Source organism: Semicossyphus pulcher, unplaced genomic scaffold (assembly GCF_022749685.1).
Source record: "Semicossyphus pulcher isolate SPU_LCO1_2020_fin unplaced genomic scaffold, fSemPul1.0.p SCAF_23, whole genome shotgun sequence".
Taxonomy (NCBI): Eukaryota; Metazoa; Chordata; class Actinopteri; order Labriformes; family Labridae; genus Semicossyphus; species Semicossyphus pulcher.
In genome coordinates, this window is record NW_027211697.1 from 9,668,330 (window position 1) to 9,687,155 (window position 18,826).

Consider the following 18,826-nt stretch of genomic DNA (forward strand, 5'->3'; position numbering starts at 1 on the left):
GATTTGACACTTAAGCTTTTAACATCTGGTCTGAGTTATTGAAAACGATCGGGGATCCATGTTTGTGCTTGCTTATGGACCCTCAGTTCAGGATATTGCAGTTTTAAGATGACCTCTGTCTTTAAAGTGAAAGGATGAACTATCGGGTAACAATGTGACGACGTGTTTTGACTAATGGATGAAGTTTACCAGTAGGGAGAAACCAGCTAAAATGTGCATTTTAAACTCTGGTGTATATTGTAATTTCATCGTGTTTGCTTGAAAAGACACAGAAGAGGAAGAGAGTTTATGAAAGTAACAATTGGTTTATTTTCTCTTTTATGCAAAAGATGACGTAGACATAATAAATAAACATTCAGAATCAAATTTGTTCATAATGCAACAAACATTCAAGTTCAACCAAGTTTAAAAAAAAAAAAAATTGCAAAATGTAAACATTTTTTTCCAGACCATTCTCGGCAAGCTAATGTAGAGGCAGATTTTACAGCATTTTCAGAACTGCATAATCACCACACAGGAGCTGAGCTACGTGCTCCGCGTGTCTCAACACAGTTTACATCACATTGTGTCAGTTTCGCCTCGGAGGCTGAAGTCAGCAGTATTTGGGCTTCTGTGCCCCTTTATGCAGAAAGGCTGGCCTCCGCTTCAGCTCTGGAAAGTCTCTCAGAAAGTCTCTTACGCACAGGCACAAAAAGTGTCAGCAGATGATGCAGCCTCTCTCTTTGGCCTGTCCGCCTCCTACAGCTTTCTCCTTTATGTACATCAAGTCACTGTGCACGCTGGGTCTCCGTGCAAACGGCGCCACAACCCCATATGCGTTCCCGTCTTTGCACTTCTTGCTCCTGAAGGACTTTCTGTGCAGAACCTCGCAGTACTGCAGGGAAACTTTGCAGTGGCGATCGGGGCTCATTTCGTTGGGCAGCTTAGCCATGGTAAAGAGAGTCTGAAACATTTGGTCTACGTTTGTGTTCTTCTTTGCTGAGATTTCAAAGTAAGCGCAGGGCTGTTCTCCACCGATCAGCTGCTCGATCTCATCCTCGCGCACCTCGCGATAAAAGTCCCTGTCACACTTGTTGCCGCAGATGACAAGCGGGACGTCCCCGTTCTCCTTGGTTTTGTTTCGCAGGCAGGACTTGGTCTCATAAATCTGGCGCTTCAGGCGCTGCACCTCCTGGAACGAGTCTCTGTTATCCAGGCTGAATACCAGGATGAACACATCACCTGGAAAACACAAGAGAAGACGGGTTCAATGCCAATGCCAATGCCAATAACAAAACACATCATAACTGTATGACTTCTGCAAACAACAGCATGCTTGGTGTTTTAAAGCTCAACTCACCGGTAAGAATTGAAAGTCTCCTCATTGCAGGGAAGGGATGATTCCCAGATGTGTCCAAAATGTCCAGCTGGTAAACGTCTCCCCTGATGCTGTAGAATTTCCTGTGAAAGTCCTCAATAGTTGGCGTGTACTGGTCGTCAAACCTCTCGTTCAGAAACCGAGAGATGATGGCTGTCTTTCCAACTTTGGTGGAGCCCAGAATCACCATCCTGTGGCAATTCTTGGCCGGTATGTCGAACTCGTTCTCGGATGGAGACATCTTCTTAATCATGCTTGCAAGAGATGCCTTTAAATCCTTCAGAGGGGATGTGGGAGCTTTAACCTTGCTGTCTCGCTCTCTGAAGCCGGAGGAGAGCAGGCTGGGAATTTATGGGAGAAGTTTGCCGCGCCTCCCCAATGCGTCATGCGTCACGCTCCAGCTTGGGAAGCTGGAGCAAGACCCGAAATTATAATGTTACTATGGCTGTATTTGTGCGTCAGCTCTGTCCAACCCACATTACCAGAGAAAGGAAAAGATGAGCTTGTTTTTACAGAGAAAGATTCTTAGATTTAACATTTTTAACATATTTCCATGCGTAATTGCCTCAGATGATCTGTCTATGAAATGAATTAACGGGCGCGGCGTGCACACACTGGCTTTTATTGTTTGTATTTTGTTAAACCAAAGACTTCTGATGCATTAGATAAAGAAATGCCCCATCTCACATTAACATGTCACGCGCAAAACAGACATTGTCTGTCGCTCTACAAGTACAGACATCAGAAGCATTAGTCAAATTATTTGCGAACGTCGATTTTCATCTGTTTCCTCAATCGCCAGTAATCAGAAAGCAGACTCTCCCTCAGGACAAGGCAGCTGAAGGATGAGAGATTTGGAGAACGCAGGGGGCGCAGCGGCACACTGGCACACTGGGCTTGTTCGAGGGAGAAAGTGGGCTTTCTGCTCATATGATCCTCGTATGTTTTCCTACATGCCTTTATGGTGTCAGCCTTTCTATGCTCTTACTTTTATCATGCTGTAGTATATATTCACTATTTTTTAAATATCCTATCAGTTTAATTTGTTGTGTTTTTAATTTGACTAGTTTTGTATCTATTTTAATGGTTTCATTATTTATTGTTTGTTAATCATATTTCTGATGCAAGTTAGTTTTGCTGCCTATTCTTACGATATCTTATCAGGTCTTCAGTGATCAGTAAAATATAAATTAAATGCCCTTACGTGTATGAAAAGTGCTACAAATAAAGTTGGATTTAATTTTAAATGATCAGAATCAGTTTTATTGGCCAAGTATTTGATGTTTTCTTTCTTTACTCTCAATGTACAGACACACAAACTGACATAGTAGGCTACACTTAAACCAGGTTAGACAAGGTAACAGACACTAAACACTAAAGTAAGTAAGTATTAATATGTATATATAAATATATACATTATTTAAAAAAGACAACAACACTTCTAGACAGGAGACGATGGACAAATTATACTAATACTCAAACTGATCATCTCATCAGTTGGACAGCTGAAAGTCTGATAACAGGAAATGTATTCTGTGTGAAGAAGCAGGCATCAGTGTAAAAGTCTAAAAGGAATCCAGAGGGAATTTAGTGTCTAAAGATAAAAGCTCCATCTCAAAATAAATATCAGATTATTATGAACACAAGTAAAACTGTGCAAACGTCACGATGTGAGAAAGAAAGAAAGAAAAAACCCCCAGCATAACTGAGGAACAGCTGGATGTAACTGGTGCCTGGAAGCCACCGAGTCCAATCTGTATTGACTTTCTCATATGTGTTAATTGAAGTGCCCCACAGATGGTCTAAAGATAGAGCCCACCGTTTGTGACTCAAACTCTGCTCATCCACTTTACCGCCTTAAACACTTCTCACCTTTTGCTTATGTTCCCACCTGTGAATCAGTGTGCCGAGAGACAGCAGCTCCTTAAAGAGAGAGCGTGCTGTTACTGAAGGTGGCAAGTGTGATTCTCAACACTCAATACGTTTGAATATAAAACATTTATACTGTAAGCATCTGTTTCTCTTTATTAACATCACTTCATTGTCATTTAACAAGCTATGTGAGTTTCATATTATGGTTTATATCTGTTGTTTCATCGTGTCTGTGCTTTCTTTTTATGAGTCATCCATTAAGACTATTTCTTAACTCTCAATGTACAGACATTCAAATTGACATGCTGAACTTAAACCGGACAGGACAGGTTAGACAAGGTAACAGACACTAAACACTAAAACTACTATATACAGGCCTATGGGTACAAATATATATCACATTGTATTAATATATACATTATTTAAAAAACATAACAACGCTTATAGACAGGAGACAATAGTGCAATGAACAGTGCAAAGGTGCAGAGATAAATAATATGAATCAGGTTGTTATAAGAGGTAGATGGTTGTAGCATTTTCATTATAAAGAGAGAATGCGAATTGACACTGACAAAGTTAACAGTTCATCAGAGTGAAACTGCTCCTGTGTCTGGTTGAAGAAAGTGAACTCCTCTGAGCCGGATCTGAACCAGCGATCTGCACTGTAAAAAAGGATTTTTGAGGGTAGTAAATACAATTCATGCTCAGCAAGTGAATTAATAGAAATGAGTTAAGTTTACCTGCATTACCAAATTTACCAGTAACAACTGCATCCAAAATAACATAATAAAATCTACCTGGGCCTGTGCTGCAAAGTGCGCATGCGTCAACCATTGTTCTTGGCTGCACGCCAGGGTTGGATTAATCAGTGAGAGTATCGCCAGTATTGGTGAGCCACTGGGGTTTATATATTTTTTAGTTAGATATACCAGACGATTTGTAGTCGCCTTGTTTGTATATAACAAGAAATTAAATTCCCAAAAGGCTGCACGGTGGTGCAGTGGTTAGCGCCGTCGCTCCACAGCTAGAAGATTCCCAGTTCGATTCCCAGTTCAAATCCCAGTTCGGACGTAGGGGAACTGTCTGTGTGGAGTTTGCATGTTCTCCCCAAGCATGCGAGGGTTCCCTCCGGGTTCTCCGGCTTCCTTCCACAGTCCAAAGACATGCTCGTTAGGTTCAATGAGCACTCTTAATTGCCTGCGAGTGTGAGCGTGAAAAGTTTTCTTATGTTTTATTTTAGCGTATCATGGTTGTTAAATTCAGGTACTCTTCACTCAAAACACAGGGTCAAATTTACTCAATCAAAAAAAGTGCAAATTGTTACCTTAGTTTTATTGAGTAGATTCTATCGGTTGCTTTTTATAGTGTAAGTAAAAGCATAAAGAGATAAAACATACAGGGCAAGAAAGGGCACATAAAGAACAGATAAAATAGCCAAGTCAGAGTGAAGGAGAAGTGAATCGAGCGATAAATGGAACCACACAATAACAATAATAAGATAATAAACAATACTTCTACTTCTGATTATAATCATTAAAAGAACTGTGTACACGATGTACATCCTTTGCTTAGGTAATTTATTATAACGTCAGCCTTTCATGCTTATAAAACTGAACCTCCACTGTCTCTCAAGAGTTAATTATAGATTTAATTTAATTACATATGTCGTCTGCTATTTAATTGACATTCTGACATTCGACTGCTGTCATCGTGTCAAGGCTCCCCGACTTCCAAAGCTGCGTCATGGCTGGATTTAGTCGGAGCAGCACAGGTTCAGAAGGTTGACATTTAAATTATTCATCACTCCCTCCACTTACCTCCTTCCCTCTACTGTCTCATAATGCCTCAGATGAAAAAAAAAAAATCATATTTTACACAATATCCACAACAGGTCAAGTGTAGTCATAAGTCTTTACCTGGATTTCTTGTGAAACCTTAAACTCGCCAACACTGATGACCTTTTTTTAGCCCTCTGTGGGGCATTGGGGATGAAATCTGATAGGTGTACTTAAGCCTGGTTGTTCAAGGCTTGAGCTGCGGGGTTTGTGTAACCCGGCTGGAGCGGACCGGCTTCACACCCTTGATCATTGGTCAGTAATTAAGCCAGTGTGTTCCCAGCGCCGAGTATAACAGGACACGTGCAGAATGGCTTGTTCAGCAAGGTACTGTCATAACACAGGCCGCAGAAAAACATAATGGAGGGAAGAGTCTGTGCCTGTAGGTAAACACAACCTTACTTATCTCGATGGATGCGGACATTTCCTAGAGTTTTCATGAATTAAGTTTACACACTCCAGTTCTTGGTAACAGCTGACACAGAAGAGGTCATAGGTCAAGAACTCAGCAGGCATGGTTTCTTTATTTGTTCAGCAGAGAAAAAGAAACATCAACATTATCACTGTGAATAGTCTTGAACCTCACGCGCACACACACACGCACTTCGACCGCTCACCTGAGAACCAGCTCAGGGTCACCCCTCAAGAACAACACAAACATCATGTCTTGCATGTCTCGGCGTGTCTAGACTCTTGCATTCAGTCCTGAGTAGTGTTTGTGTCCCAGCACGGCCTGCAGCCTGTTCTGTTACATAGCAAGACCTCGACACACGCACCGTCCTGGCAACGTGGCCCTCAAGCAGAGTAAACACAGCAGCTGCAGCCCACTCAGGCCCCGGCCAATCATACGCATTAGTCTAATTTCCTCCTCAGCCATGTTTGCCTTCATCGATTAGGGAAGAGGACAGAAATGACTGGAAGAAAAGATGCTGTGCCCAAAAGTCAGGACACAACGCTTCGCGGCTGATGTGAAAACAAAATGGTTTTTGATTTAATAAAGTGGCAATAAATCTACATCTTAGTTGTTTTTTATTTTATTGTGAAGGAACCAATCTTGTTAAAATTAAAAGGAAATAGGATTTGCTTATTTTCTCTCATTATTTATAATGTTTTGTGGTTTGACTTTATTTGAAGCGTTGTATTTGGAATGAAAGAGATGGTATAAGAAATCTGATAGCAGACAGTATAATTACACTTTTGGCGCCATGTTCTCACCCTCCTCCCTGTGATGGCATGCCACGCATGAACCGCCACATGTGCGTTACATTCATGACACATAATGTGTGAGTGAGAAGAAGGCTAATTTACAGTCAAAGAGAGCATATGTATGTGTGAGAGTGTTGCTCGATTTACGTCTTTGGCTTTCGGCTTCTTGGGGTTCTTTAAGGCCCAAATCAGTGACGCAATGCGGACCAAAATGTGTTCGTATCATGCGGTAATATAGCAAGGTAAAATTTGAAGCTCTGTAACTTTTTCCCACTGATCAAAAAACCCGCTAACACCCAGCTTTTTTGCTTAGTATGAAAGGTTACAATCAGCATTCAGACCCGGATAATTATCGCCTCGCCTCGGCAGCATCGATGGGAACTAGAGATGGGGACGAATACTCGTTGTTGACGTCCTTATTCGAGTAATGTTACACTACTCGTGCACCTGCACATGCGTTGTTTTCGGCTAAAGTAGTTTAACTCAGTTACACGCACCATGTCAGCCGAAACCAGGAAAAGTGATGTCTGGAAGTACTTTAAAAAAAAGACGATAATAATGTGCTGTGCAACTTGTAGATCATAGGAATACTAGTTCGATGCTAAACCACACACGCTTAAAGCACAAGGAGAAGCCAGCGGATTTTGCTAGCCCTGTTAGCACACGCCGCTGTGATGATACCAGAGCGGAGAAGATTAGCCTGCTAATCACGAACATGGTGACTGGAGATATGCTCCCATTACATACATATAAATGCATTTGAAATTGCACTTGCTTTCTATTGTTGGCCATTAAATTACATTGATGTAAAGTGTTGGATAGTTATGTTCTTTTACGGGCATATAGCCTACTATTTCCGGGCCGGGAGGTCCGTGTCCGGCGTATGTTTTTTTTTAACGGTAAAAAGATATATATAATTTGCGAGTACTCGATTACTCTTTCCGGCGCGATGCTATGCTCCGTCGGTAACTTCTGCGACTCCTTGTCATCTCAGCTATAAATTCAACCGCCCAAGCAGCGCTCGAACATAGTTCCAAATTTGTCGGCGTGGAGATTGATACACAGACTGAGTGAGTAATAGATACAATAAAGACATAACCACCGTAACATCTTCACTGTTTACTAACCCTGTTTCTGGCGCATTTCTGGCGAAACCCGCCTCTCGCCCAATGACAGCTGAGAGTGGTTCCAGTCCCCCCTGTGACCCTGAAGAGGATAAGCGGTATAGATAATGGATAAAAAATGAAACAAATTGGGCACAGGTGTGGGTCGAGTTCAGAATTATGCCATGTTGACATGACTGTTGGAGCGAGCAGGTGCCTTTTTCTTTATACCATTTGTTAAAAATTTGAATGACATAGTTTTTGCAGCTTAGGAGAGAGGTTTGAGCTCACTGGGGACCTTGTGGTTACGTGCAGGGAACTGTACATACTCACATTTGGTACGAACACCAGCTAAGGTAAACGGTGGCAAAGTGGCTCCATTGTATGGATTTGTTTTGTTCCTTTCCCTCTTTTCAAAATCTCGGACGTCACACAGTGACAGGTTACAAAACTCAAACAAATGAGCTCTTTTTGTGTCCGTGTAATTTGTTTACATGCCCCAGTTTGCCTGCATTTAAGAAAGAACAGAAGTGTCTTAAAAGCCAACTTTACCAGCGAGAATTAAACCGAAGACATGTGTAATGAATGTGACGTATTTGGTCTGGAAGTCTGCTCCAAGTGTTTAATGGAATGAAAATTCTAAGAAGTGAAATCTTCCAGACGGATAATTTGTTTAAACAGCCCATTTTCACTCTGCAGAACTTTTTCGCTTTAATACAGGGAGATCAAATTTGCCACCAGAGACAAAAAAAAAAAGCTTGACGTATTCAGTCTGGTCCTGGTGCACGAGAGGCCACCTGAACTCGTACGCCGAGGAGGAGGAGGGGTCACTGTGTTCACATGGCGTGAGACTTGGGGGCCGTTGCGTGTCAGGCCGGGCCGTCTCTCAGAGAGGCTGTTGAATGAAGCATGAGCCTGCGCTTTCCAATACAAAGGAGTCAGGTTTCAGAGCCAATCAGAAACCTGGCCTCGGTTCACATTCAGTCTGCCGACCACCTGCATGTTTTGATCAACCGACAATCTGTCAGCTGTGTCGTTAACGCTGACATGCAACCTGGCGTCTGACTCAGACATAATGTACGACAGAAAACTGTAAATATGTGAAGCAAAACATCGTTCTGCACAAAAGGTTGTGTTTTTATTATTTCATGTTCCTGACCTGTTTCTGAGGGAGTTTCAGGCCAATGATTTCACCTCAGTCTGAACCACAAAATTACCATGTGTGATACCTGAAGCCTTTTGAGAGCTGATGTCTCTTGTAACTATCAGCAGTGTATTTTCAGATTTCCAGCCTCTTTCTGCGAGTTATCAGAAATGATTCGGCGCCGGCTGATGACCTCACATGCACTGAACAGACGCTGGTTCAGAGGGTTTGCCTCGTCTGACCGGTCTGATTTGTCTGAACAGGTGGTTATTTTGCTAATGGACTGAAGAGCAGTGAACGTACCGACAAACACATCTGATTATGTAGACCTGGAGACCCTAACTCAACTCTCTGATCAATATACATCCTCGCTTCTAGAAGCAAACAGAAGGACGGGCTTAATCCCCGACAAACCAGCCCTCGAGCTTGCTGGCCTCAGCTCTGCAGAGCTTGATCCTGTTTTCGCTTACAGTTTTGCTCATTTAGTTCGCTGTAAGCGCTCTCGCCCAGAACGCCGCAGTGAACCTTGTTTTAAAAAGCATCTGGTACAGCATACATCCACGCACAACCCCTGTCATTAATCCTTTCATTCTATGACACACAGGTGCCTCCAGTTCGTCGCTCAATCATTTTAGCATATTTTTAGATTTATTAATTTCTTTCTTTCTGTTTTGTTGCTTTGCTCATCGTCTCCCTGTCATATTATAGTATCATCTTAACCCCTTATCTTGCACCTTCAAAAAAAACATAGAAACCAGCAAATCAGCCAGATATCTGTTACAAGCGACTTATGATCAGCCTCATCCCCTTTTTTCTAATTTAGTTTTCTATTCACATAATAAGGAAATATAAATTCATGTTGCAAGATTGCAAGAACAGTGTATATTTGCAGGACAATACTATTTTGTTATGTTCTTTTCTTGTTGACGAGGCTGGCAGCAGAAGGGAAGAAACTGTGCCTGTGTCGGGAGGTTTTGGTCCTGATGGAGCGCAGCCTCTTGCCAGAGGGGAGGGTCTCAAAGAGACTGTGATCGGGGTGAGAGGGGTCGGCCTCGATCTTACCTGCATGCCTCAGGGTCCTGGAGGTGTACGGGTCCTCGAGAGATGGCAGATCGCAGCCAGTCACCCTCTCTGCAGAGCGGATGATACGCTGCAGCCTGCGCTTGTCCCTGGCAGTGGCAGCAGCGTACCTGACGGTGATGGAGCAGGTGAGGATGGACTCAATGATGGCGGTGTAGAAGTGCAATATCATTGTCTTTGGCAGGTTGAACTTCTTCAGCTGCCGCAGGAATTACATCCTCTGCGATCAAATTCAAAATTGAAGCGCAGCACACAAACAAATTAGTAATCTGCTTTCCAGAGCCCCAAAAAGCTATCACGTTTAAAGCTTCATGTTCAAACAGATGGCGATAATATGCTGCCTGCTACAAACCAATGGAGGAAACTAACGAGCCAAGCCATAAATAAAAAAAGCACAGGGGAGGCTTATTTTTGTTCTGCTGCAGGGCCGAAACTTCAGCTAGCTTCGGGGCTAACTCCCGTCACTTTAATACGCCAGCAGAATACCTACACTCTACATTAGTTTATACAGCTACCAGTCACTGTTCTCCGGTCTCCGACACTTCACGTACGTACTCGTGCGTTCTCTCTCACTCGCTCTACCACCCCACTGTCACGCCCTGAGCTTAGGGGTGGGGGGTGGGGTCGTTGATGTAACTGTTCGACATAATTAGGATGAAACGTTGAATTAATTCGAACTTGACTTTTGGGAAAAGTGACAGCCCTATTATGTATTAGTGACGTATTTCTTTTTCTTACACCAATATAGGCAATATTTCAATACACAATCCAATCACAATTACTGCAGTTGCAAAAAGTTAGCGAGAGACATTAAATGTTTTTTAAACACTCTGAAGAAATCTTATCTCTGAATATAATCCAGGCAGAGATCATGCCGTCACCACAATGTCTTCACATGGAAGCAGTTTAGTAATTTAAAATACTTAATTATACTTAATTTCTATGAGTCAGGGTTGTTGTGTTGTAGAGTACCATACTGTATTATGTAAAGACAAGACAGAGAATGCAAGCCTCGGAGCTGTCGCCTCGCAGCCCTCTCCGGCTTCCTCGTGTTACAAATATAGCTGGTGTGACGCAGGAAGAATTCCATCAAGACTTTGTCTGAGAATGAAGTATACATCATTATCATCTCAGATACGTAATGTTTACCAAGCATCCATCCATCAATCCATCATCTACACCACTGATCTTTAGTTCAAGCTGGGAATCAAATAAGGAACCGTCTAGCTTTGAGACTCCAATGTCCAATGAGATGTCCAAGATGTTCATTATTGTGGAACTGTGAGCGAGACATATTCTCTCAAAATGAGGCATCAATAACTTATCTGTGCAAGTGTCCTGAAATGGTCAGCAGGGTAGTCTGAGAGCACTTATGTAACAATCAGACATATTGTTACAATGTGAATATACAGCTTGTTTTTCTGCCCTGAAAGCTTTATGTAACACAAGATCTTTGTTTCCTTGTAAGTCTGGAGACAAAGGAGCACAGTGAAAAGCACTTCTGGAAAATTGGCTGTAGGTGTTTTTTCTGTTTCCATGAGGCGTTCTGCAGACTCGATTCAGAGGTAGCGCCCGACTCCAAACCTGTGTTACTTGAGCGAGCAGTGTAGTGTAAATGTGACTCCCATCGAGTGATCTTACAAATGCTTAACCTTAGACGTCAGTGAGCTGCCCTTTGCAGCTCGGTTTACGTAATTCTAACAGCTTCACGCAGAGTGAAAGAAGAAAGGGAGGAGGGAAAGAGAGAAAGGTAGCAAGTCTCCTGGCAGGGATTGATCTTTTTAATTTCACCTCACACACCACACACACACCTTTAATACACAGCATTAATAACAGCTGAACTGCCCCCGAGGGAGTCAACACTTTACATCTCATAACCCCCACCCAACAGTTGTTACATAAACACCCCCAGCAGGTACCTGAGTCGGTGTGTGAAATTCGATCAAAGATTGCTTATTCTCTGCAAAAAGGAGACGGTTTGTTAAAAGAAATCTACGTCCCAAACAAATCCTGCGATGACACCCAGTTGACACCCAAAAAGCTCTCCCCCTAACGCTGATTCAGCTGATAGCAGAGCGTTGTACGTCAAGGCTGCGTTACGCAATTCCTCACGGCTTAATTCGCACCTTTCCATGATTAATCCCTCTAAAGGCCTCACTGTATCTAACCAGCATTTTATAAAATGGAGAGTGGTTTAAAACATGACCCCAGTTCAGGTTTTGACGCCACTATTATAATAAAGTTTTTTTTTAATCCCTGAACAAGAGACCACATCTCCAGGTGCTTCAATCTGCTAAGCCGGTTTCATAACACAAGATGAGCCACAGCGAATCACATGCGCTTCACACACACGGCCCACACAGCCCATTTTCTTTGTTTTTGTTTACATCCTGGCCGTGTAACCGGCGCCCATTCTGACTCAGTGTGAAGCCAATCCCGCCGGCTGCTGCGAGAGTTAGCGCTCAGTGGTCAGCGCGGACATTCCTACTGCTCGGCTAATGCGGCGTATATGCACGTTCGATTCTAATAATCACACAGGCAGCATGCACAGGCATGCCTGCTGCGCTGGTACAGTGGCCTTCAAGTTGGACACATGATAGCGGCTAATGGACTGTGTGTCTGTGTGCTGGTCTGCTCTGACAGTTTGTGTCCTCTCTTGTAGTTTAAACGGATTTGTAAACAGGAAGTCATCACATGGATCACTATAAGAAACACGCACACGTTTCAAAAGGCAAAAACATTCATATTCTTGGAAGTGTCTGAACATTTGCTGAATTTTTCATGTAACTTAACATTATGATCACTGACAGGTTGACTGAATAACATTGATTCTCTCATTACAATGGCACCTGTCAGTGGGTGGGATGTGTTAGGCAGCAAGAGTTGATGTGCTGGAAAGCAGGAAAAATTGCCAAATTGTGATGGCTAGGCGACTGGGGCTCTTGTGGCGTGTGTTCCCGGGCTGCAGTGGTCAGCATCTACCAAAAGTGATCCAAGGAGGGAAAACTGGTGAACCAGCGACAGGGTCAATGATGCATGTGGTGAGCGAAGGCTGGCCCGTGTGGTCCGATCCAACAGAAGAGCTACTGTAGCTCAAATTCTGTGAGAGAGGTGTCGCAGTTTGTTGTGTATGGCACTATGTAGCCGCAGACCAGTCAGGGTGCCCCCAACGCCGAAAGCTCTTACAATGGGCAGCTGAGCATTAGAATTGGACCTTGGAGCAATGGAAGAAGGAGGCCTGGTCTGAATCATGTTTACTTTTACATCATGTGGATGGCTGGGTGCGTCACTTACCTGGGGAAGACATGGCACCAGTATGCGCTATGGGAAGAAGGCAGAGGCAGTGTGATGCTTATGGCAATGTACTGCTGGGAAACCTTGGGTCCTGCCATTCATGTGGAAGTTACTTTGACACGTACCATCTATCTAAACATTGTGCACCTCTTCATGGAAACGGCAGTGGCCCCTTTCAGCAGGATAATGCACCCTGCCACACTGCAAAAATAGATCAGGTATGGTTTCTCTGAACACGACGAGTTCACGGTGTTCACGATCGCATCGAGCATCTGTGGGATGTGCTGGACAAACAAGTCCGATCCATGGAGGCCCCACCTTGCATTTACAGGACTTAAAGGATCTGCTGCAAACGTCAGATATCTCAGCACACCTTCAGAGGTCCAGTGGAGTCCATGACTCAACTGGTCAGGGCTGCTTTGGCGGCAAAAGGGGGACCAACACAATATTAGGTAGGTGGTCATAGTGTTATGGCTGATCGTATCGTGTATTATGCTATTCTTAGTGCTAACTGTACATGTATCATCTTTCAAATGTTCAAAGCAAAATCAAATACAGGAATGGCATTAACATTCTTTTTATATTTACACGGAAGATGTTTCAGTTCTACATAAAGAAAAGAACAGCAGACTAGAGGAGCCAAATAAAGATTGCGATGTCGGAGCTGGTGAGGAAAGGGTAAAACCAGAGAGCGGTCCAAATCAAGGAGTCCAAAAGCAGACAGGGTCGAGTAGAATAACAGCAATAGGGGGTAAAGAAGTGGAAGTAAAACTTTAGGGGGCGGTCACATTAGGGACCCCGGCCCGGATCCGAGTACACCTGACTCCTAAGTCCAGTTTGTTTGATTCATACAAATGATTAAACAATGTGTACCGTACTCGGGCACAAGTCATGCGTGCAATCCTCCAAACTGCACGGCCATGGCTGATACCGTAGGACGGTAGGTGATAGGGTAGCTCTAGAGATTTTCTCAAAATTTGAATAATAGTAGGCATAGTGAGAAGGTCGGCTCCATTCTATTCGCACACTTTTCTATACTGGAACGACAACATAGACAATGTTGCATAGTTGATGATACTCTTCTTCTTCTTCCTCTTGTTTTTGAGGTGCATTACCGCCAGCTTCTGCTTCAGAGTCCTACCGCAAGTGTACTCGGGTACGGAAAGAAATTATTAAAGCTGACTGGCGGGGGAAAGGAGAGGGGGGGCAACCATACTCAGGCACGGTACGAAGCATCGTAGCATCATATGTGAAAACGCCCTAAGACATGAGAGAAAGGGGTGAATAACTAAATAAAACATAAAATAAGTACAGAGCATTAACATGGTTGAAACAGACATCCTAACAACAGCCTCACATTTGAAATATTCAGAGTAAGTGCAGTGAGGAGCTGGATCCTAACCTTAGGAGTCTAACAATCAGACCTTCACTGTTTCCACTCCATCATGACTTGATTTGGTCACCAGTATTAAAAAATATTGCTCATGGAAACAACTCTAAAACAGGCTCTTTAGTTATACATAATTGTAGTTGATTGTGAAAGCTACATTATATTAGCTTGATTTGAGTGGGCAGTCTCAAGTACTTTGACTTTAAGTGCTGCACGTCCCACCTCTTATGTGATTAGTGTAAAAACATATTCCGTATGTTACTGAATACAAGTCTGTTTTATGATGTTTTTTATGCATCCATGGAACCAAACCATATGGCCTTTAATGTTATATGTAGCTTAAAAGAAGCATGTACCTGTTTGTGTAAAACCATAAAACATGAGTCAAATGATGAAAATAAGAATAGATAAAATAAATAAAATAAAAATAAGTATACAACTGGTATACAAGTAGGGGTAAAAGTGACCAGCTAAAGTGACATGGTATTGTTAATAGCATACATACAGTATGATACGAGGTATAAGTTATAGTTTAATATAAGGTGCAATATAAAAGTGGCAATAAAATACAGTATGTATATTACAGTACATTTATATATCATAGACAGTATCAAATATGGCCGACATGACAGCTCCCTAAAAGTGAAGCCAAACCCTCTCTAGCGCCCCCTGCTGACTGGCTGCAGTATAGGTCATAAAACCCGCCTACTCCATGTTAAGAGATGGGACATGAGTCAAACTTTCTGTCATTATAGTTAGTTCTTATCATGCTGATTTACATCCAAGTGTTCATTAGTTATTTGATGCTGTATAAAGGATGATTGACAGCTCTGTTGACAATTACAGCTCCTTCAGCCGATCAGTTCCGGATTAGCAGAGTGGAGGACGACGACGAGAGGAGACGTAACGAAAACAATCACTGCAGTCATTGAAGTTTCCATACCTGTGAACGTCTGCTTTAGACTGACACAAGAAGCTGTTCTGCTGTTAAACACACCGATTTAAATGTGGTAATTTAAACGTGTGTTTTGGTTGGTGGAAGTGGTGACCGCGGCTCCACCTGCCGATCACTACTGTGCAACTCTGGCTCCAAATGCCGTCACCATTGTAAGATGGCAGCGCCTATCACAAGGGCTATTTTGGCATCAATGATGTACAATGAGAGCAGATGGAGACGCGTCGTACATACAGTCATTGATATACGTATATATATATAATGTAGTATGATATGGAATATTAAGTCAATAGTAAAAATGCAATATGAAAGTATAATTGCAATAATATAGTATAATATTATATACAGTATGTGTATAAGTTATGTGAAAAGACACAAACATGGTTATATATTGACCTTAAGAAGGAATATACTCATCAGACTACTAAAACTTTTCTTAAAAAATAAACTCAATGTAACTTCAATTTCTTTATTTAGCAGTAGCTTAGCATTGCTAGTGACTGCTAACAAGTTTATGCTAATGGCAGAACCCAGTTCTCATTTAGTAAGGCTAATTAGTCCAGATCCAGAAAAGCTTGTCCCCTGCCGTTCACAGCCAGACTCTTCACCTTTGTACCTCCCTTTGTACCACCTGCAGTTGAAGTCCCCCGGTGAGGCAGTATTGCCAGTCTTTACCTCATCCAGCCACTGGATTCCTGCCAAATGTCACTTAGTAAAAATGTTCGTTAATTCTGTGTTACAGGAGTCCCCCCTGTTTGGTGTGCTGAGCTTGTTGTTTTATATATTTTGGAGTCCGTCCTTTTGGCATGCAGGGACACCCGGAAAAAAAAAAAGTGTTTAATGTCTCTGTGGAGGGATGGTAAGGTGATGTACTGTACTGTACTGAACTGTAGGAAAAGGGCACACCTGCTCTGACAACATTAGCGAACGGAGGAACAAAGAGAGGGAACAGTCTTCTATTTAAGGAGCAGACGACTAAACAGGGAACAGATGTGCAGACAGTCATCTCACGGTCATGTGAGTAATGGCAGTCACATGAGGGGAGGAGGCAGCAGGTGTGACTTACAGACACTGTATTTTGTTTAGGAACATAACAATTTAAATTAAGACAATAAAGGTCTTTAAAGTCGAGGTGAAATGAAAAATGTCGTTTTAATCCTTTCAGATCACATCCTCGGTAATATTGTGCATCAATTTGACAATATAGGCCAAAAAAAAAACAGAAAATCTATTTCTTCGTATTCTTATATCAAAATTCAATCATTTTTTCTTCCTGTAAAAAAAAAATATCCCGTGTGCTTATGTAAGCTAGAACCAACCAATTTCAACCAATCAATCTGCAACATTTAGCCGCAGAGCACTGAAAACGCTCGGTCACTTAGCTAGCTACTGCGCTGTGGAGAACGTTTGTCTACGCCCACTTCTCAATGATCAAATCAAGTCCCTCTAATGATATGTCCCGCCTGCATGTCCTGTTTCACACAGAAATACGTCACGATACGGAAGCTAGATACTCTCGAAATGCCGTTTCAGCTCGATTTTAAATAGATGTTCACTGCAGACCTGTTGACTTGTAACAATATTATCATTAAAGGGCCCATATTTTGGGGTGTTTATGTCCGTGTTTTTCCAGAATGACAGTCTGGACAGAATGACAAACTGACAGTTCAGAACGCCTCTGAAATGGGCCGTTCAGAGCAGCTGCAGGTTTCTACGTAGAACCTTGCTTTAGCTGAAATCGACCGATCGTCATTCACCGTCATTCACCTCAGGCTGCCTTCTTGCACGAGCTTGTAGTCAAGTCGTCGTCAAGATTTCATACCATTCTGATTCTGTCCTAATGATAAGAGTTCCTGATTAGGTTATATTTTTCTTATTTCCAGTTTTCTGTTATTTTATTTTGGTAACGTGACCATGCCTCTCATTTCAGACATCATCTTTACTTCCTGCGCATGCCCTGGTTCACCTGAGTCATTACTTTAACCTGCTGCTCATTACTCTTCCTCCTCTTTGTGTTTTAGTCCTTGTGCTCTCATTGTCCTCGTTTGTCTTTGTCACAAGCGTTCCTGCATTATTATTTTTTCCGTGTGACGTCGACACCGTTTCTGTCTATTTCACAGTGTACTGAACCCTGCCTCTAGTTAAGACTTTGATCCTCCTATTTCCATAAACACTTCTCCAGGCACATACGGTTCAATGTAAAGCAGTGAAGAACAGAAAAGTATAGATGAATAACTGAGCGTAAAAATGGAGTGTTCTTATATGCAGAAGTCGCATCTATGAGCACACACTATGTACTTTTATTACCAACACAGGGGTGACTGCGTACAAAGTCCTCTTTCAGAAACACATTTCAAAGAAGAAAATAATTACATGGTTTCCTCGCAACCAGGTGAATCCAGGTAATAATGTTAATGGTTCTGATTTCACATTAATACACCACAATTAGAACATCTTTTCCTGTACTCAAGTTCGCTTTTAAGATCAGACAGTTGGATTGAAATTGAGGATTTCTCTCAGGTTGGCACAGTAGGCTTGCAGACTATTTGATTCCAAAGCCGACTGAACTCACACCTCGAGTGGTGCATGGATGCTGTCGGCAGGAGAGGAGAATAGTTAAAGCGACAGTGAGCTAAGTGATAAGAACACAAGGTCATCTCTGGCTTCATGACTCTCTGACCTTCTGCTGGCACCGAGCACTGTGATAAATGCAAGGCCAGCTCAATACAAACACCAGCGGACACATGAACACGTCCCAGTTTGTTTACTGAGGAAGAGGGAGGGATGTGCTTGGATATATTTGGAGGTGTTCCGAGTGTAAAATGATCCCAATATTCGATGTGGAAAGGCCCAAAATAGAACATCCTCTCGTGTTCCTGTTTCTGTTGTGCCCACCTGTTGTGTGTATACGTTTTAAGACTATGTGACAAGATGAGGGAACACAAGGTCACGTCCTACAATCTGCCCAACTGGATCTCTAGTCCGCTTAACAGTCATTACCAGCAGCAGGAGGACACATTGTGCACTCTAAATGACAGACTGGGTCAATACTGGCTGCCCGTTAGCCTAGCCGCTGCACCAAGCTAATTATGTATAATTGGTCAAGTGCATTAGTGTCTCAGAGTTCACCATGACACCAGGGATGAACCTTGTGGAGGTGCTGGTGTTCAGTAATATGAGACAGGACGGAGAGCTGACCAGATGCTAACATACAGGCGATGTACACAGCACACATACACGTCCATACGGAACTCATTCACAAATGCAAATAGTAAACCTCTGTGCACTCTCTTGCCCGAGCTCTGACCTGAACCCTGAGCCGCCTCAGTTCGCTCTGCGTCATGGCAGCTTTAGACTATCCTTCATATCTTAATTCGACCAGCATGTATATGAATCACGCTAGCGATAAACATCCCTATCTAACAGGGCCGCACACCCAGTGTTTCTCTGACCTCCGGGAACCAGGCTAACATATGCTTATGTATAACTGACAACACCGTGAAGTACCTGGAAGTTTAGCGTCGCAAGTATTTTTCCTCCAGGGTTTCTAAAGCACTTTCGGTTCGGACGTTCTCATGGCTCCAGCAAAC

At 42.7% G+C, this 18,826-nt stretch overlaps 1 protein-coding gene across 1 annotated transcript; it reads right to left on the bottom strand.

Annotated features, from left to right (window-relative positions):
• Window positions 1-339: 339 nt before the first annotated feature.
• On the bottom strand, window positions 340-1,660 carry rasd1 (RAS, dexamethasone-induced 1). The gene is made up of 2 exons (XM_069674653.1): window positions 1,340-1,660; window positions 340-1,221 (listed from the first exon to the last, which is right to left on the bottom strand). Exons 1-2 carry the CDS (start codon window positions 1,608-1,610, stop codon window positions 698-700), a joined length of 795 nt encoding a protein of 264 aa, XP_069530754.1. The 5' UTR covers window positions 1,611-1,660; the 3' UTR covers window positions 340-697.
• Between the last annotated feature and the right edge of the window lie 17,166 nt (window positions 1,661-18,826).

What these genes read in the sequence shown, in the direction of transcription:
- rasd1 (XM_069674653.1), bottom strand. Translation starts at nt 1,610, where the DNA reads ATGATTAAGAAGATGTCTCCATCCGAGAACGAGTTCGACATACCGGCC. An exon ending in GAGACTTTCAATTCTTACCG is followed by an intron (nt 1,222 to 1,339) that starts GTGAGTTGAGCT and finishes TGTGTTTTCCAG; the next exon opens with GTGATGTGTTCATCCTGGTA.